The following is a 19,235-nucleotide window of genomic DNA, read 5'->3' on the forward strand; positions in this document are numbered from 1 at the left end:
CGGCGCCGCAGCCGGTCGACGTGCGTCAGCCCCGACACTTAGCCAGCCATGCAGGCCGCCGAGCCCGCGGCCGAGCCCCCGCAGCAGCCCAGGAAGCCTGGCTCCGCGCGGGCGCGCAAGACCACGCCGCGCGCGCGGCCCAAGAAGGCGGCGGACGGCAAGAAGGCGGCCACGCCCAGGCGTCGCGCCAGCCCGCGCAACCGCAAGCCGCCGCCGGACGCGGAGCCCAAGAAGAAGGAGAAGCACCGGCAAAAGGAGGAGAAGGACAAGAACAAGGAGGAGGACAACGAGCAGCTCGCTCCGCCGCCGCCGCCGTCTTCTTCTCTTGCTACAGTTAACGAGGAGGAGGAAGGAGAAGGAGAAGACATGAAGCAGGAGACCAAGGCGGAAAAGACGGAGGCGGAGACGCAGGAAGCAGCAGCTGCTGCTGCTGGGGAGGAGCTCCCGCCCGCTCAAGACACGCAGCTGAGGAGAACCTATCTGCAGAGAATGTAGGAACGCTGTCGGACTTTCTAGGATCTGGTACGGGTGGCTGAAGCGTTTTTTTTATTGTTTTTTATATTTTATTTTACTGTAGGTACCGCCAGTTGCAGAGCACGCACCCGAACCAGGACGACGCCATGATCCGGCAGATCGCCACGAACGTGGAGATGGAGGCGTGTCAGAAGGCGGCGACGCGGGTGAGTTCCTCGCCCGATCGTTTCTTCTTTTGTGGAACAACGGGCTCACGCTCTCTGCGGCTGTTGTGTCGCTGCGGCGGACTATAGCACCAGTACGTCTCGGCGATGGACCACGAGATCCACAAGCTCATGCAGTTCGAGTTGGAGCAGGCCAACGCGCCGGTCTATACCAACGACCCCGCGCAGAGCTACCAAAGCGAGCAAGGTCAGCAGCCTGCTGTGTCGAGCGGGATGGACAGTGGATACTCGCAGAACCAGATCTCGCAGTCTCACAGTTATGAGTACGCCCAAGCACTCGCGAAGGCGCAGGAGCAGGAGCAGGTGAACTGCAGCGGCAGGTCGTCGTCGTTCTCCACCCCGCGCCAATCGATGAGTGGCGATGTGTCGTTTCAGTCTCTGATGGAGAACCAGAACCAAGGATATGGACGCGACGGAATGCAATCGCACCAACAGCAGAACACTCCGAGTCGAGTCATGAGCATGCAGAATCTGCAGCAGATGGGGAACCAGTTCTATCCGACTTCGTCGATGACGCCTCCAACCAGCCAGAATTTCGCAATTCATAGCAATGTCAGTGAGATGGCAAGCCAGAGTATCCCTCGGAACATGATGGAGGTACAGCAGCAGCAAGGCAACTTCCACATGCAGCACCAGCAGGCGCAAATGCAACACTCTGGATCGATGCGCCCCCAGTCGCGAGTTACAACATTCCAGGAGTTCACGGCCCAAATCCAGCATTTGGACAAATCGGTGCTAATAGAGCTGCTGTGGAACCAAAGGAGCGCACTGGCTCGGTGGCAAAATCAAGCAAAGCAACTTGAGCTTCGGCTTGCTGCACAGCAACAAACTGCTGCGAGCAACATGGGAAGCCCAGCTGGGTTTCAGTCTCCATACAACTCGCCTATGATCGGCGGAGGGACTTTTGCCAGCCCGAACATCGCCGCTGAAGCTGAGATGGAGCGAGCTCGGGACCGCAGCAACTCGCGAATGGCGCAACTGCCGCACCAGCAACAGCAACAAATGCCGCAATACCCATACTCGCAACAGCAGTCAACCCCAAGCAATGCAACCTACTCTCAAGCAGACGGGACCTGGGAGAACCCACAATTGTATTGGCAAAGGATCCGAAACTTGAAGACTTCGTATGAAGATCAATTGCGGACTGCGCAGCGAGCGTTAGCACACAATACTGCACCTCCCAACTCGATCTACAGCATGAAAGCCCAGTCAATGATGCAGAACATTAGCATGGTGTTGAACATCCTGAACGAGCCGCCAACAAATGTCCAGCCAAGGAAGTTTGAAGTGCTCAATTCTATTGAGCGCTTCATGCACGTGAGCGTGATTCCAATCGTGCAGAAAGTTTTGTCAAGTGGGTCAACACCGCAAGTGTCCCAGGCTGCAGTAACGTCGAGGTCATCCCCAGCGATGCGAGCAAGTGTTGCAACGTATTCACCTAGTGTACCATCCACTCAAGGCAACGCTGTGGGAATGTCTAGTACTTTGACACAAAGCTCAGACAATCAGTACACTGGAGCTCGGTGGACGTCTTTCAGCGAAATGGACACTCCGCGGCAGCATTCACGAGGCATCTTTGGCGATGCGGAATCAGGAGAAGCTAACGGTCCGCCTCGGATGATGGATGGGTTGACAGCAGTCGAGAACAGTCCGAACAACGCGGGGTGTGAGTCTACGGTGTATGCACCGGTGAGAGCGGAAAATGATACCCAGTCCGACACTTCGATGGGTCAGCAGAACATGTTGTACGAAGCTCCAACAGTGACTTTGAAAGAGTCGAGCAGTTTGTCTCTTCCCGCGTTAGAATCTCGTCCATCAACAATTACCGACACGCGCCTTTCATCTGATGCTAGTTTAAGCCCCGGAGGTAGCGCGCGAGATAGTAGCAGTAAGGTGATGGATTCGACTAGCGTAGACGACGATTTCTCCGACTTTCCCGTGCTGGAGTTTGAAGACCCAGTGGCTGATGGCAACAGTTTTGTGAAAGAAAACAACCCGTCCAATGTCTCGAGGAAGCGCGGAATCGAAGACGTGTGAGTCGATCGCACACCCATTAAGCACCGTGTGGCCTCGCTGGACTTCAGCGGTATTGCCGACGACGAGCTTCTGGCCATGATATCGCGGTACATTTTGCTATGAGAATCAAGACACCATCTGGAACCATGGCGGTAGGCGTGCAGTTGGAGTCAACGTCAAAGAGTCTTGCTTGCTACGAATGCAGACTGTCGATCAAACCTCAGCCAGTGTTGTGTGAATGTTTTCGTATTTTGCATTAACTTTTTCTTAAATATCTCGCATGCGTTCCTCCAGCTTCCGTGCCGTGATAGATGGGAAGTTCTTCCATCACGCCATTGCCAAAGAACCGCTCGAACGATGTTCATATTCATACCCCCTAGCGACACAAGCCCAGGGCGAGATTCACATGATGCGCTTGGCTGAGAATAAACCTCGCGCGTTCACCGACAGCAGCAGTGCGGCCACCAGGGAAGACGGCACTGGGCAGGTCGTTCCACGAGCGGTAGTTGATCTCGACTTCCATGCCGGGTTTCTTCTCAGCAGCAGCGTCCAGCTCCGTTGCGAGGAAGTACCGCGTCGCTGATGTCACGCAATTTCTAGCGAGCTCCTCGTTCCCGGCATTTCTGGAAGCGGGCGCCCGAGAAGAATGTCTGCGATCTCCACGCCGAGGCTGCGGCGACGGGGGTGCGTTGATAGTGTATCCAATAAAGTAGTAGCCGACCACCTCGTTCTCCTTTGCTTCGGCCCCTTGTGGTCGAACGATCTCAGGTAGAGGGTGGAGGGTGGCCACCGAAGGCGTATGCTGCAAAGTTTCCACTAGCTTGCGAGTGCGGCTGGCGACGAAGCTCGACCACTCGGCCAGAGCTTCCTCGTTCGGTGCGCGCAACTCGATGGCAATGTGGTGGTCGTATCGTACAAGCACCTCGGTGGGGGTGAAGAGCTGGTTCCACGACGACGGGTGGCTGAGACTCCGGCGGCGCAGGTCGTCCATGATGCGCTGGCCGCGCGCGAACTCCTCGCGCAGCACGCGCAGAGTCGATATGTTTACATTTACAGCCGTGTTGACGGCAGGGAAGCCCGGCGTGATGATCGGCATGAGGTGGGCTCGGTCGTGGATGTTGTGCTGCGGGTCCCACTGGACATTGTCGGCGTTGCCGCCGTTGGACGGGTGCGCCACCAGAATGGGCGTCGGCCAGCGCCACGACGCCAGCACCGAGAAGAACCGATGCACGATCGAAGCCACGCTCGCACGCGGGAACATTTGGCACACGAAGCAGACCAGCAGAGCCCACGAAATGCCGCCCAGGTAGCCGGCCTTGTTCGAGTACAGGCCGCGGCGTCTCGCCCAGAGGCGGATCACGCGCAGACACGAGCGGAACACGCTGGCGTTGGGCACCAGCTCGAGAATGAGGGACGCCACGCGAGCCACCGACAGCGAGCGGACCGACGTCGCGTCCATGCCGCGCATGACCTGCATTTCATCTCCAGGCAGGAACGGCAGGTGCTTGGGCACTGCCTGCTTCTGCGCGTAGCGGGCGAACAGCAAGTCCACGCGCACGCTGTTGAGCTGGAAGGACAGCACCGGCACGGCCGCCTTCCTCCTGGCGACGAGGTCCGAGACCGAGGCCTCCTTGCCCAGGTGCTCGCACAGCGAGCTGAAGAAGATCTCGGACGTGACCGCGTGCGGCATGAAGGCCACGACGTCCAGGTCCGACTCGGCCATGCCGACCTTGAGGTGCCAGCTGCCGCCCAGCAGCAGCGTGGCCGTCTCCGTGGACTTGGTCTCGGGCGCGCCCTCGAGCGCGTCCAGCGTGCGGCGCAGCCAGATGTCCACGACGCGCTGCAGCTCGTTGATCACGAGGTGCTTGGCGCTCAGCTGCTCGGGCGTCGGCAGCGGCGCGATGGCGTTGACGCACTTCATGAGGCCGTTGGTGCTGCGCAGGTCGTACTCGCTCGGCGGCGCGAGCTCGGCGGGGACGACGATGGGCACGACGCGGCGCAGCCCGGCGGCGGCGGAGCGCAGCGTCTTCAAGTAGGCCTCCTGGTCCTTCGTCCTGTGGGCTCCGGGCGATCCGCTGGGCAGCGGGGGCTGCATGGTCTGCTGTAGGAGGGCCTTCTGCTCGGCCCGCTTCTCCGTCCAGTTGGCGTGGCACGCCTCGAGCGCGAGCTGCAGCGGCTCCGAGGTCGGCGTCTTGCTGGAGACGGGCGAGCCGCCGCGCGAGCTCGAGCTCGTCGAGCTGGAGACCGAGCCGCCGTCGTCGGAGCCGGCCGTGGACACGTCGTCGTCATCCCAGAGGGCGTCGTGGCTGCTGGAGCAGCTCGTGCGGCCGCCCGAGCACGTGTCGCTGTCCTTCTTGTGGGCGTCGAAGGCGCCGCTGTCCTCGGTGCGCAGCGCCTGCTTGAGCTTGCGCGTGCGCTCGGCGTCTCCCCAGCACATGCAGCTCATGATATCTAGCGGTGGTGTATTGCAGGGCAGTAGGTCGATCGATGGATTCGGCTGCTGTCTGGTGCTGTCTGTACACAGCAGCAAAAGCTCGCTCGGCCCACGTCTGCAATGTAAAAGTGTCTGGGCGGGTGGATCGGCGTTTTTCGCTGCTCCGGGTGAGAGCCGCACTGCGGTGGTCAAGCTCTCTCTTGTGCTGCAAGCCGACAACCGACTCGACAGTCTGCAGCCTTCTGGCAAAACAGCCTGCCACCAGCGGAACCCGCAGCCGCGTCAGCAGGTTCAACGATCCGGCGCCAGGTGGTGGCAGCCGAGCTGCAGAGGACAGCGCGGGCCAAGAATCCCGGCCGCAAATCCGACAGCGAGCCGAGCTGATGGCGATGGCGAAGATCCGAGGAGCGGCGACACCCCCCGCTCGACTCGCACCAGGAAGAGCTGGACTGGCAGGAAGCGACCGAGGCTTACAAATTGCCAGCCTAGGTTACAACAGAGAGACCCGGGGCTATTTCTGTCCAGCCCATGGAGAAGAGCCGGGGCCAAAAAGCGACATCAAAATACACAAATTCGAGCCGGGAGCGGGCTGGCAGGAATAGGGGCTCGACTCATACTATGGCGCCGACAGGCCGTAGAGGCTGTGTCAGCTTTTGCTGTGTAGCGGGTGAAGAAGACAAGAACACGAGACGCCGCTGCGTATTTGCTCGATGGTGATCAGCGGCGGCGCGGCCGCGACGCTACACACTGTAGAAGGCCATGGCGAGGCTTTCTCGGTTACGGGCGTGTGTGGACATTCGTGTGCACGCACCGACTCTTCCGCTGCAAAGAGCACAAGCGCACGAAGCTGCATCCATGAGGCAACTCAGTGCTCCCAAAGTTGCGACCTGGCGAACCAGAATCATCCGCTTCTGGGGCAGTATGGGTTGTGGTTTCTGATGGGACGATGATTTGAGCGCTGTGTCATGTTGTGCTGGGATGCAAGAGCCAAGTCCAAATCTATGGCAATGCTACAGAGGAAAACGGCGGGAGAAGGAGCATGTTTTGCGCATTGGGTCCGAACGGCACTTTCGTTCGTGGGGGTGGATTCCCTGGGCTGCGTGCACCCAGTCGCCGCGATTCGCGCAACAGCCTGTCGTCGCCTGGTCATCGCCTCGACGACTTTTACGCTGGCAATACGCGCTTGCGTCCGCGTCTTAGCGTCGCTGGTAAGCGTTGGCTGCTGCTGCGGGGTCGGTATCATTTCGCACACCGGATCGCCGAATGACACAAGGCGCCGCGATTTGTACAAATCGCGGCCGCTTCAACTTGCGGCCCGGCTCGTGGCCGCGGGCTGCTGGCGGCGAAGCAGCCCGCGCAATGCACGCCTCGCCAAGCTGGCCGCCGTGTTCACGCGTTGATGTGGACGCACTGCACAGTAATGCGGGCACATGGCTCTCGCGACTGCCGCACCCCGCAGCGCTCGTTCGCTCGTGCGATCAGAGCCTCGTGCCGGGAATTGCCGGCGCCGGCACGTGCGGGTGAGGTGAGGTGAGTGAGGCGGTGCGGGGCGCCCGACGCCGGAGCCGGAGACTGGCGAGAATTCTTTCGCTGCAGCAGACTGGCGCACGAGCGCACGAAGAGCTCCGCTGTCGTGGCGAGGGACCTGCTTTGCGACACCGCTGGCCCGGTGCACGCGCCCGGCCTGGATGCAGAGGCCGTTCATGCACGCGTCTTGCCGTGCGACCGCGGACACGGTGCCGGCGCGGGACCCTACAATACTGTTCCCTGCCTGATGAACGTTGCACTAGCGCCACCCAGACGGCCGAGCGCGCCCTGCACAACTCGGCAATAGGGCAGCAAGGGCCCCTGGCCAGGGGCAACACGCGCAGTCGAAAATGCGCACCAACAGCGCCCTCACTCACCCCTGACCTGCGCAGCACACTGTGCTGAGCACAGCGAGCATTGTTAAGCGGCAATGACCCGACTGGCTTGTCTACTCCGTCACCTGACGTTGCTTATTAATACTGTAATCTCCACGGCGATGAACGTGGCGCGACGTACTATCGATTTGTTGTGGACGTCTTCGGATGAGGACATCTCTATGGCAGCGTTACCAAGGGAAGACTTTGCACTGCAATTGGCAGCACGGAAGACACCCCGTCCCATTGCGACTCGCAATGGTTGACTTGCTTTCAACATTCCCCGCGCCTAAAACAAGGTATCCGATAAGTGGAGAATGCGTTATCGGATACTGTGCAGTAGTCATTTGTGGAACCCCGTTGCAGCGTTGTCGGTGTCCAAAACCCGCAGCGATTCACCAAAATGCTGCTTCGACCGCTGCGTCTGCAGAGAGCACGCTGCAACTTCAACTCGTTAATGATACTTTTCGTATGACCTGACGTCAGCCTACCGGCGCTGCATTGCATGCTAAAGTCTAGCGCTAGACGCTGACCGCCCAGCTCTTCCCGGCCCGACTCGCTGCCTTCTTGGCCTGGGCCTCCTCCTCCTTCCTCCGCTTTTCCTCCTCTAAGCGCCTCAGCCGCTCCTGCTCCTTCGTGAACTGCTCCAGCTCGGCCGTGGCCTCCGGGTGGAAGTGGCAGACGTCCTCGAAAATGAGTCGGCGCAATGTGTTCTTGTCCATATTACCCTTGTTCTCCCGCTCGAACGAGAAGTCGAACGCACTCGTCGCCAGACGCTCCGAGCCCATATCAACACCATCAGTGCGGCATGGCGCCAGGAACGGGTGAGCGATGGCCTCGTCCACCGTGATGCGCTTGCGCGGGTCGAACTGCAGCAGCTTCGTCATGAGGTCCAGTGCCTCGGTTGGGGCATTCGGACACACGCTGTTCAGCGGCTTGGCCTCTTGCTGCTGCTGACGCGCCATCCACCGCTTGGCCTTCATGTTGGTGACGAAACCCATATCGTCGGGAGGCGGGCTACCCACAAGCTGGAGGATCAAGTGCAGTTGATGTACGTGGTCGTGGCCGGGGAACAGCGCCTTGCGGGTGAACATCTCCGCAATGATGCATCCTACAGCCCACAGATCGATCGCCGTCGAGTACCGACTCGCCAGCAGAAGCTCAGGTGCGCGATACCACCGGGTCACCACGTACTCTGTCAAGGCTTCGTCTAATGCAACCTCCCCATCTTGGCTGCTTGGTGTGCTGCTCCCATCGATACTGTTTGGCGTGACCGGACGGATGTCGATGCCCCGTGCCAGTCCAAAATCGCAAAGCTTGACCAGGCAGTCGCGGTTGATCAGCACATTGGACGGCTTCACGTCGCGGTGAATAATGTGCGCGGAGTGAACATAGCGCAATCCGCACAGCAACTGGTACGTGATGAAAGCGATGTGGTCGCTTGATAGCGCCTCCGGTGAGTTAATAACTCGATGCAAGTCGGTTTCCATGAGGTCGGTGACGATGTATGTGTCCTCAAAGTTAGCAAGCGATGGCGGGCGCATTACGTCCAGGACAGAAACAACGTGTGGGTGGCGCAAATGCCTCATGAGCCGAATCTCGCGTACGATGCGCTTCGCATCTACGAGGTCGTCAAATGTACGGGGGATGTTCTTGATTGCCACCGAGTTTCCTGTGACTTGGTCGCTTGCCGCAATTACTACCCCGTACGCGCCATGACCGATCGCACGAATAAGCTGATATCGTCTGTACACGCGGAACTTGGTCGATGCTACTGTAAACGTGTACATTTCTTCCTCCTCCTCCGAAGACTTCTTGTTCTGCTTATCCGCAGCATCTGCAGCCTCTACCATTTCAAAGCCACCGGGGGCATCAAAACCAGCATGAGAATAGCGTTCAGAAACCCGTCGACCTGAGCCGGTTTGCTTGTGTAGTTCCTGTAGCCTGTCGAAACTTTTACGATGTCTTGGCGTTCTTCCACTCATTATAGGAGTGCTTCCGTCCGTCGAAGTGACAGACAGCTCTCCTTCTTCACTCATGCTCACATCGCCATCTTCGTCCATCGAGTCATCCTCCTCTATGTAAGCGGCAAAGCTGATACTAAGTTCTAGACGCCCACAGCTTCCATTATCGCATCCCCTCGCCCCCTTCTCGAATGTCTCGGCTCGGTAGATATCAAACCACTTCGGTACAGCCACAGATGCGATCTGCTCTTCCGTTCCCTCGGAGGAGCCCAAATAATCAGCCAAGTTTACCTTAGCACAGCCTACAAGTTCATCGCCGATGACACCAAGGCTCCACACGTCGACGCATAACGTAGCCGTTGAACCAGGAACAGCGCCGGAAAACTCTAGGTGCAGTGTTTCAGCCCAAAACGGTCCTTTGCCGCCACTGCTCTTTACTACCCGCGTCGAATAGGATTTCCACGAGCCCACACGGTTCAATCCGTCCGTGCTAATAGTGGTCACATCCCTGCTGCTGGTACTGCTCGTATTTTTCGTCCCAGGTGCTTTGGTCGTGAGGTGTGGGAATTCATTTAGCCCAATTATCACCTTGTATCCACTACCTCCCCCTGTTGCAGGCTTGCGTCTTCGGAAATTCTCACCAGATATACACACCACACGAATCTCGCCTGGTGGACATGTGCTGGTTTGCCTTTCACGCTCGCGCGGAAGTGCAGCCAATGCTGGCCCTTTCACCTCACTCGTCACTGCACCTGTTCCAGTTCCTCCGCCGTTGGCAAATGCCACGGCCGCGGCCGTCTTATCCGCTAAAATATTAATATGGCTTATTCGTCCATCAGCCTCAAACCGCAGTTCATGCTTCCACAAGTGGCGAAATCGCCTTCCGCTCTCCGCACTTCGTATCGTTTCGCGGCCAGAAACGACCGCCAGATCCCCACGTCGTGCCACGTGCTCCACTTCATAGTGCGATACATCCATGGAGCAATGTAAATTCGCGAAAAAGGCCAGCACACCCGACAGTCCGTGATATTCGCCCGCAATAGGAACACTCGGCGGGTAGTTCGACGTCAACGTGATGTTCGGATGCAAACTCGGCATCAGCAGTGCAAAATTTCCTTTCCGCGCTTGGATGCATCCCCAGCCGTCGTAGAACATGCTGAGCTCCACACTTACGGGCGTGCCCAGCAACGTCAACGTCTGCACCCTCGGTCTCCTCGGAGTGGACAGCGGCGCCAAAGTCATGGTCTTCCTGGGCGAGCTCTCGACCTTGGAGCCCACGGCTTTCAGCCTCCTCTGCGCCTTGGGCAGCACCTCCTGCACCTGGTCCACCACTGCCCCGAGCAGGTGGATCCACAGCACCCGCTCCAGCTCGCTGTCCACCACGAGGTGCAGCGGCTTGCTCTTCTCCTTGGTCTTGACGTGGAAGCCGTGCGGCCGCCCCACGTTCTCCTTGTCCACGGCCGTGACCGTGTAGCAGTGCTTCTTGTCGATCACCACGGGCGTCTGCGGCTTCGCGGCGCTGTCTTGCAGCTGCTGTTGCTGCTGCTCCTGCTCCAGCTCCAGCACCTCCAGGAAGCGGCCGCGCGACTCGAACACGCGCAGCATGACGCCGTCCAGACTCAGGTACACGTCGTCCCAGCGCGGCAGCCAGTCGCCCTTCTTGCGTGCCGGCCCGTCCCAGTGGATGGGGATCAGCTGCATCAGCAGGTTGGCGCCCACGGCGTCGGACAGCGACGTGGAGGTGCCCGACGCCGCGCGCTTGTGCCGCCGCTCGTGCGGCTGCTGCGGGTCCAGGTGCGGCGCCACCGGGGCCGGGGGAGCGTCGGGAGACGCTCCGGCGTCTAGGGACGCGAACGAGCCCCCGCGCACGGGCGGAGACGCCGCGGAAGCCTCCATTCCCAGGCCTCGACACGCTGCCTCACTCACCTCCGTCCGAGTCGGTCAAATCAGTTTCGAGTTATTGCTGTTCCTAACGTCACAAAAGCGGGGAGTGATCCCCGATAGAGTGGCTGTAGCCATCTCGACGGGACGATTTGAAACATGCTGCGGTTTGTATGCTGCGTAGCCCTAGCCGCGACCAGCTCCTCCGTCACCTCACGTCAACAGTCCCCTTCAACTGGTCAAGCCCGCGCATCGATCGGTCGGACGGACACCATGAGCTCTGCCGGCGCGCGCAGGTTCGTGGAGCAGAGCGTGGTGACGTCGCTGGTGCCGCTGCTCAAGCGCAATCTGGCCAAGCAGCTGCCGCCGCGCCACGACGCGCCGTTCGTGGTGAGGACGGGGGAATTCAACTGAGCTGAGACCGTCCAGAAATCCTCCACTGACTGGCGTTGCTGCTGCTATTGTTGCTATTGTTGCTACCATTGCAGCGTGCGAGCGTGGCAGCCGTATTCCGGTGGAAGGAGAAGGAGCAGCGCTCGCTGGAGCTGCTATTCGTGCGGCGCACGGTGAACGAGAAGGACACGTGGAGTGGCCAAGTGGCGTTCCCCGGCGGCCGCCGCCAGAAGAAGACCAAGATGGATCTTAGCGCGCTGGACGACGTGTCGGAGGAGTGGACGGACTGGGAGTCACTCCGTGAGACGGCGCAGCGAGAGACGATGGAGGAGGTCGGGCTGGACCTCACGAGCCCGTACGTGAGGCGTCAGGGGTGGATATGTGATGTGACGTTGCACCTAACTTGACAAATTACCAAATGGTAATAGGCATGCACACTGGATCGGCAACTTGCCGCCTATCAACACACACCTGCGCTCGCTCAGCGTCAGCACGCAAGGTAATGGAGGTTCGTTTGACTGTCGAAATCGACAGAGCTGACATCTGTTGCCGCAGTCTTCTTCATTGACGTTGCAGCAGACGAGCACGACTACAAGCCCAAGGTGCAGGAGTCCGAGATCTCGGACGTGTTCTGGGTGGACGTGCAGGAGATCTTCAATACGCGGCGATACCAGATCCTCTCGTACCCGCTGGAAGACAGTCTCATGAGTCTGCGCATGCACCCGCAGATATTGGCGCTGGCGAAGAAGGTGCTTGGCAACATGCAGTTCGACTGCATTTACCTGCCGAGACCTGACCACCCGCCACCGGACGACGAGCGGCTCCCGCGTCGCGAGGTGAAGGACTTTGTCCTCTGGGGATTGACGCTGCGCAGCGTGGTGGAGCTATTTAAGGCAGCGGGCTCACCGCTCCCCATGCGTCCGGACGCGCAGCACTTCGACTCGAAGCTGCTCGGCGACATTGTCCTGTACTGCATGCGCTACCCGGACAAGGTCGTGGCGGGCACCGCCACCCTCTCAGCCATGCTGCTCGTCGGCGTCGTGTACAGCCACCTGTAGCAAGAACCCTGTAGGCACTCACCTTCGACGGCAGCCCTGACGTCGATGTCTTAGTCGACCCGAACGAACTAGGGCTTCGTGTAGGCTGGCAGGAGTGTTTAGTACTTCAAGTATTTGATTCAGAGCACATGGGCCAAGTTCTTTGTGTTGTAGCCACGTCAAAAAATCGGCTCAAAGTTCTCACAAAACTAAGAAAACTAAAATAATGTTGAATCGTTGTTAGCGCCAAAACGTAACGTAATTATTCTGATTCGCACATTCAGCGCTAAGCTTATCGTTGAATGAGAGGTTTCGTCTCAAATTGTAATCGGATTTGGGCTGCGCTGGCACTGCCAGGCAGCGCGGTGCTACATGTATTCCACTACGCTGTCTGTATCCGTCGCTGTTCGTGCTCCAATCTCTCGCCGGATCAGAAATATCGCGTTGGTGCCCAGCCACGTGCTGCGGGGTGAATCGGGAAGCCAAGTCATGGGCAGCGCGGCCTTATCTCCGGCGAAAGCCTCGCGCTGGATTCTTGGCTTGCCAGAAATCAGAACGTGGAGCGCGCATTGCTCCGCGTCCCGATGGCTCCAATCCAGCTAACGGCATCTACAGCTTGTACTTGTAGAGTCTGCAAGTACAATGTAGACTGCACGTATTACCAGCTCCGTACTCGCTTCGGCGGGCTGGTCGCGGCTTGACGGCAACCGCGTCTGGCCTCTACACCAAAACCCGGACAACCACCATAAAACTCGACATATTCTCATAAGGTATTTACCCAATCATTGTCGTTATGTACAGTCTTCGCTCATTATGATTGGCTGGTGAATCCTGTCATTATGGGTATTTTACCTGAATTCTACGGCAGAGCCCGCGCTTCCGTGCCATAATCGAAATCGCTGACGTTAGTCGACAAGTCACGGTCTCCGGGCTCTCCCTGCGTCCCGTTCATGATGGACCTGAACAACCTCAAGAGCATGGCCAACCGCGCCGGCAACACGCTGTACTTCGCGGGCGCGGCGGCGGCCGAGATGGGCAAGGAGAAGGGCACGCAGGCGCTGGCGGCCGCCAAGAGCTCCTCGACGTTCCAGAGCGCCACGGTGGCCGCCACGCTGGGCCGCGAGAAGGTCAAGACGTCGCAGGCCTTCCAGGTGGCGTCCTCGGCCGCCACCGTGGGCAAGGAGAAGGCCACGACGGCGGCGTCCACCGCCGCGACGGTCGCGTCCGCCGGCCGCGTCAAGGCCGCGAGCGCGCTGGTGCTGGCCAAGAACCGCATCGCCGGGCTCAAGACCGGCAAGTCGCCCACGTCGCCGCAGCCGGGCAACCTGCCGTCAGCCGAGAAGGAGTTCTACAAGTACGAGATGTCGGAGGAGGAGAAGAAGAAGAAGCGCGCACAGGCGCGGCGTCGCGCCGAGAAGAACAAGAACCCGGCGTCAAGCTCCAGCTCCAGCTCCAGCTCGCGACGAGAAGGTAGCTCCAGGTCCGGGCTCGGCTCGAGCAGCAAGTCCAGCAGTAGTAGCTCCAGTAGCAGGAGCGCCCAACGGTCCGCCGGAGGCAACAGCCGACGACCGGGCAGCAGCAGACGCAACAAAGGAGAGCACCAATTGTAGGAAGAACACGATGCTAGCAGCTCCAACTCCAAATGCATGTAGGTACTGGTGGTGCAATCAGTTCGGTTTGGTCCGTCGTCTGCACGCGCACGATGGTCGTGTGCTTGCGAGCAGTTCGACTTAGCGGGAAGCGTTTCGAGGCAGCAACGACGCGGCCTAAATCTCATAGAGGCCTCTCACGAACTGCACGTAGTCCAGCTCGTCATCGTTGCGGGCGGTTCTCTCTGCGAGCAGCACTTCAACCACGAACTCGCCCCACGGCTTCCCCGGCCGGTCGTACGGGTTGAGGCTGCGGAAAAGCGTGCTGTTGCTGGATCGACCGTCAGTGTGCACACGATCGTTGTTCTGGCCTCGCTGGTACTTGCGGCTCGGTTGTCGTGCTGGCGACATGCTACGCTGCCTATCATTCATAGTTCGCGCTTGCTCGGCTAAATCTTGGCGACACTTTCGAACTTGGCTACTTTCGCGCGGAGGCTCACGCTGTTCAACCGGTGGGTCTTCACTTGTAGGAGATGGTGAATGCTCAGCTGGTGAGTTCTGGCGAGGAGATGGTTGTGCTTCAGTCAGTGGTTCTTCATGGTGACTTGACGCGTAGGAAGGCCGCTGGGTTTTACCGTGAGGTCGACCTTGACCTGCAGAGGTAGGGTTGATAGAAGTTGGTTGCTCTGCTAGCTGAGGAAACAATTCCCCTTGACTCGTGACCTCTTGAGTAGCAGGGACACTGTCCTCCTCCGTCTCCAATGGGTGCAGCCAGAACGCGTCCCTGTCTTCCTCCGATGTCGGGTCATGATATGAGTCGTCTCCATCCGACTCAACACTCCTCTTACGGACTCTCTTCTTGCTCTGAGCCTGGCGCGCAGATTTCGATCTAGTATTTCTGCGTGTCGCCAGCGGCTCATCATCACTGTCATTTCGTGTAGATTGCGATCTTGTGCTTCTGCGTGGCACTAGCGGTTCATCATCACTGTCCTTCATTGCTGCCGTTTGTCTGGTCACGTTTGGCCGGTCTTCCGGCTCCGACGTTCTCCGTGTCTTCCTCGTCTTGGCCACCGCAATAAGTGGAGCGTCATCACTATCGGCGTCTTCCTTCGCCGTCTGTGCCTGCCCTTTTGGCACCCTCGTTCGCCGTTCTTCCGACTCCGGCGTCAGCGTCCTCCGTGATTTTCTAGTATTGACCATGAGAACCTTCTTACTGTCCTTCTCCGCCACCGTCGTCGCTGTTTGTCTCTTTTGGGAGGTCGTTCGACTTTGCCGCTCACGCTCCAGGGTCGGCGTTCGTGTCTTTCTGGCCTGCGCCACCGCAGCGTCCTTCGCTGCCGCCGATTTTCTGGTTTGAGATTTCGCCCTCTTTTGTCGTTCCTCAGGCTCCGACGTTGGCAACCTCTGTGCTTTTCTAGTGTTGCCCGGTGAGGCTAGCGGCTCACTACTACCAGCGCTCTTCGACTCTTCCGCGGTCGTTGTCGTTTTCTTTTGTCGTTCTTCAAGCTCGGGTGTCGGTGATCTCTGTAGGTTGCTGGTGTTGGCCACTGCAGCTCGTGGTACATCGTTGCGAGCGTCCTTTGACGCCGTCGTTGTCGTCCTGTTTTGTGGCTCCGGCGTTGGCGCCCTCCGCCTATTCGCCACCTCCGTCGGTGGCGTCTTGCCGTTGTCTCCGTTCGGGTCGATGACCCGCAAGATCGGGTCGGGGACGTACTTGCCCGCGCGGACGGCAAAGTCCTCGACCGAGCGGCCGTCGATGCTGTAGCTGGCGTCCTTGGCCCTCATGGCAGCCACGAACACCACGAGCTGCGCCGACCAGCGCGCCGTGGGGAGCTGGCCGTCCACCACGCGCCGCATCTGCGCGCCCAGCTCGCGCATCTCGACCAGCGACCACTGCGCGCAGCCATCGGAGCTGCGCGTGGCGCGGCTGAGCTTCATGTTGACGGTGCCCGTGCGCAATGCGTGCAGCATGGCCACGCACGCGCCCTGTGAGTTGGCCGGCCAGCGGCGCTCGGCGCACACGGCCGCGAACGCCGTGTACGTCTCCTCGTGCCAGCTCCAGGCCGCGTCGCCGCGGTAGCCCACCCAGCCCTCGTCCACCTCCAGCAGCAGGCGCGCCACCTCCGCCGTCCACGGCTCGTCGTGGAACACTGTAGTCGCCTCGCTCGCGCCCGCCCTGGGCGGAGCCGCAGGTGCCGCCGCCATCGTCATATCCAGGATGTACAGTATTGAAGGCAACTGTGGGTGGATGACGAGATTATTAATTTAGACGGGGCGATTTCTATACAAACTCCAGTCATTTCGGTTTTGAGTTGGCTCGTTGGTTTGCTGCGTACCTGTCACGGTACTGCTCGAAACGGGAACGGTAATTTGACGCTACGGGAATCTATCTAATAGCGTGTCTACATTGGTCTTAGTATCTGTCCTTCTGCTCTCGATACTAGGCGTTCACTGGCGGTATGCAGCTAACTCTGCTTTGCCTCGGCTTTCGGGGCCTGCTTGGGGATCGGCTCGGCCTGGAGGTTCTTGCGCTTGTAGAACAAAATGTAGGCTGCGTTGGATTTGACCTGACTGGGCATCGCCGGTGTCACGAGACTGTCGTCGAACGTGTACCAGCCCGGGAACATCTCGCCGTCGCCGTCCTTCCAGCTCTTGGCATAAGCCGTGTAGTGGCCGAAGCCCATGCTGCCGTAGTGGTTGCTCACTGCGAACAGGTCGTAGCTCAGGTGGTCCTTGCCGCTGCTCTTCTCGAGACAGTACGGCGACATGTCCAGACCCTCCAACGGAAAGTCCACGTACACGTCCAGCTTGTCGCGCAGGATCTCATTGCGGTACTCGAACCGCTTGAGCGACAGCACCAACACGTCGGGTAGGCGCCACATCTCCATGGTTTTGCGCGCTTGACGGTGTTCTTTGCGCTTGCTGCAGTACCATAAGTTTGCCTGATCAAGCGTCTCTGGTTTCACGAAGTTCCTGAAGCAGTCATCGAGAGAAATGCCTTCATGTGCGCGATATCCGCTCGACTTCCCGCGTATGCTCTCATGGTTGACGATCTTTTCAACATCAGGCCGAGGAGACGCTGACGAGGACAACATCGAGGAGGACCAGGCAACCGTGGCGAACACCAACTCATCAGATGACTCGTCATCATGTAGCGTAGCGAAGTCGGAAAATTTAGCGTCAGTAGCGAAAGGAACGGGTTCGTTGCGCAAGTACATACCATCGCGGTCCGAAAGATACACGCATTGAGATAGCATGTTGCTGGGAATCTTCGCGCTTGATTTTTGAGAGACGTGTGAACTCAATAAATCACTCCACTTCTCCAACATCTCCGCACACGTAGATGAAGCAGTGTAGGTGAAGAGCAGCGGGTCGCCCGTCAGGGAAGACTCAACTCGGTGATAAAGAAAACCGTATTGCACAGTTTTGTCAGTTGGCATGTAGTCCACTTGGTACATGAGGATCCGATCATCTTCTCGTAGTCGGTTCAGCCGCTCCGTATCCCCGATGACCCGGTAGCTCATCGATTGATAAATGTCGGCTGCCAGGAGAGCGCTAGGGCTCACTCCACAGAGCTTGGCCAGCGCTCGCTTCAGCAAGAGAACACTTCCCTTCTTGGGTACTTCGACGAGATACCGAGTCATGGACTTGCCAGGCTCGCTTGGGACGAAAATGACTTCTATGTGGCGGTTCAGTTGCTGCGGCAGTTCCAGTTGAATGCAATTAAACGGATCGAACGTAATCGACACCTTGTTGCAAATTGGACACACAACCGTTGACTTGAACTGACCCTGAACGTGATCCACGAAGATGCTGTCATTTCGAAGCAAATGGCGCTCCCACGCTTCCTTCGCCACCGCAGCATCGTCCTGCGAACCATCTGACTCTTTCACCTCAGTGTACGGCTTGTGTTTGACACGGTTCAGATCTTCATGCAAGCCATCAATGATGTATGCAAGCAATTCCTGCGAATCGTGCTGTTGGAAACCAGAAAACTGGGGCGCAAAGCGACTGATGGCACGCTTTAAGCTGGCCGGGGACGTGCTCGGCACAGTGCCGAACCATAGCTCCTTCAGCAAACCGTCGTACTCTTCAGCGAGATTTCCACCCGTTCCTAGCGGGTTATCGCGGTTTAAATCCTTCTTGTACTTGTTGCTCAAGAAATAACGAGTAATTAGCTCCGCGTGACTCAAGCATTGCAGTGCCGAATTCATGAAGCAAGTATTGCCCAGATTGCGAAGACCCATTTTACCTCGCCTTTCTGCTTTCAATCCCTGCAAGATTTCGTCCTCCTTCTCTTCAGCAGTGAGCGTCGAGCGGCACACGCCCTTGTGATACTTCCAGTGGGACATCTGGCAGTTCGCACCGCAGTACCAAATGAGCTGACAGTTGCCACACCGCTTCAACGATCCTGTAGTCTTCCGACAGGCTCCACAGAGCTTCGGGATGGAACTGTTCACAGCGCTCGGTTTCCGCTGCACAGCCAGCTTGCCGCCAGAAGCAGCATCATTTTTGGTGCCATTCAACTTCGACTCGGCGGGCGTGTCGCATTTTTTCTTCGTGGTGGAGTCTTTTGTCCCATTTGTCGTAACTTCCGGCTCGTCATCTTCCGGTTGTTCCTGGAGGACAAACATTTTTTTTTTCATTTAGTCAACTCCAAGCTACCAAATAAAAATCGACGTAATAAAAAACCATACCCGGTATAAACGTACCGGGTAGACGTCCACGCGGTTGAAGGCGTTGCCGAGCTCTGGGTCCCCGACCTGCTTGACGAACCGAGCGATGGTGGGGCCTCCGCCGTACCAGATCACGAGCGCGTCCCAGACCTCCTGCGGGATGAGCACGTAGTGGTAGTTCTCCTTGAGCTGCGGCCGCAGCGGGCCGCCCATGAGCTCGTCCAGCGGCGTCTCCGCGCTCACGTGGAGCAGCGGCAGGTTGTTGATGCGGCTGGGCGCCGGGTTGGCCGCCGCGCCCGCCGCGGGCGCGTCCTGCTGGTCGTCGTAGCCCACGAACTCGCACCAGCGCTCCCACCACTTGGCCGAGAGCACGAAGCGGCGGTCTCCCACCTGCAGCCCCTGCTGGTCCGCCTGCGTCACGAGGCGCTTGACGATCGCGCGCTGCTTATCGCGGTCCAGGCGCTTGGCCGCGCCATTGGCGGGCGCGTCCTCCGCGGGGGCGCCGTTCTGCTTGGGCGCGTGGCGCTTGTGGCCCTTCCTCGACTGCTTCTTCTTGCCCTGACGACAATAGCGCGGCGAAGGTCAGTCAGAGCTTCGGGGCGGAGGCGCATGCGTCTACCCGACGTACCTTGGCCATGCTCCCCCA

The 19,235-nt window shown here is 58.9% G+C and overlaps 7 protein-coding genes across 7 annotated transcripts; 3 read left to right on the top strand and 4 right to left on the bottom strand.

Annotated features, from left to right (window-relative positions):
• Nucleotides 1-48: 48 nt before the first annotated feature.
• IUM83_10074 (uncharacterized protein) lies at nucleotides 49-2,837 on the top strand (the record flags this gene model as incomplete). Its single annotated transcript, XM_067934559.1, has 4 exons — nucleotides 49-491; nucleotides 578-680; nucleotides 768-1,295; nucleotides 2,757-2,837. 4 exons carry the CDS (start codon nucleotides 49-51, stop codon nucleotides 2,835-2,837), a joined length of 1,155 nt encoding a protein of 384 aa, XP_067793355.1.
• Nucleotides 2,838-3,090: 253 nt separating this feature from the next.
• IUM83_10075 (putative Poly(A) polymerase) lies at nucleotides 3,091-5,151 on the bottom strand (the record flags this gene model as incomplete). The annotated part of the gene is made up of 1 exon (XM_067934560.1): nucleotides 3,091-5,151. One exon carries the CDS (start codon nucleotides 5,149-5,151, stop codon nucleotides 3,091-3,093), a length of 2,061 nt encoding a protein of 686 aa, XP_067793435.1.
• A 2,419-nt stretch (nucleotides 5,152-7,570) lies between these two features.
• On the bottom strand, nucleotides 7,571-10,909 carry IUM83_10076 (CMGC/MAPK protein kinase; the record flags this gene model as incomplete). The annotated part of the gene is made up of 3 exons (XM_067934561.1): nucleotides 7,571-8,895; nucleotides 9,766-9,819; nucleotides 9,910-10,909. The coding sequence occupies 3 exons, from the start codon at nucleotides 10,907-10,909 to the stop codon at nucleotides 7,571-7,573; spliced, it is 2,379 nt and encodes a 792-aa protein (XP_067793291.1).
• A 258-nt stretch (nucleotides 10,910-11,167) lies between these two features.
• IUM83_10077 (nudix hydrolase) lies at nucleotides 11,168-12,345 on the top strand (the record flags this gene model as incomplete). The annotated part of the gene is made up of 4 exons (XM_067934562.1): nucleotides 11,168-11,284; nucleotides 11,383-11,642; nucleotides 11,716-11,786; nucleotides 11,843-12,345. The coding sequence occupies 4 exons, from the start codon at nucleotides 11,168-11,170 to the stop codon at nucleotides 12,343-12,345; spliced, it is 951 nt and encodes a 316-aa protein (XP_067793297.1).
• Nucleotides 12,346-13,274: 929 nt separating this feature from the next.
• Nucleotides 13,275-13,934, top strand: IUM83_10078 (uncharacterized protein; the record flags this gene model as incomplete). The annotated part of the gene is made up of 1 exon (XM_067934563.1): nucleotides 13,275-13,934. One exon carries the CDS (start codon nucleotides 13,275-13,277, stop codon nucleotides 13,932-13,934), a length of 660 nt encoding a protein of 219 aa, XP_067793295.1.
• Nucleotides 13,935-14,090: 156 nt separating this feature from the next.
• IUM83_10079 (50S ribosomal protein L1) lies at nucleotides 14,091-16,124 on the bottom strand (the record flags this gene model as incomplete). Its single annotated transcript, XM_067934564.1, has 2 exons — nucleotides 14,091-14,330; nucleotides 15,558-16,124. 2 exons carry the CDS (start codon nucleotides 16,122-16,124, stop codon nucleotides 14,091-14,093), a joined length of 807 nt encoding a protein of 268 aa, XP_067793296.1.
• A 254-nt stretch (nucleotides 16,125-16,378) lies between these two features.
• IUM83_10080 (putative ubiquitin-specific protease) lies at nucleotides 16,379-19,226 on the bottom strand (the record flags this gene model as incomplete). The annotated part of the gene is made up of 3 exons (XM_067934565.1): nucleotides 16,379-18,532; nucleotides 18,626-19,147; nucleotides 19,218-19,226. The coding sequence occupies 3 exons, from the start codon at nucleotides 19,224-19,226 to the stop codon at nucleotides 16,379-16,381; spliced, it is 2,685 nt and encodes an 894-aa protein (XP_067793461.1).
• Nucleotides 19,227-19,235: the final 9 nt, after the last annotated feature.

The sequence above is a fragment of the Phytophthora cinnamomi genome (assembly GCF_018691715.1).
Source record: "Phytophthora cinnamomi strain GKB4 chromosome Unknown Contig29, whole genome shotgun sequence".
NCBI classification, from domain to species: domain Eukaryota; phylum Oomycota; class Peronosporomycetes; order Peronosporales; family Peronosporaceae; genus Phytophthora; species Phytophthora cinnamomi.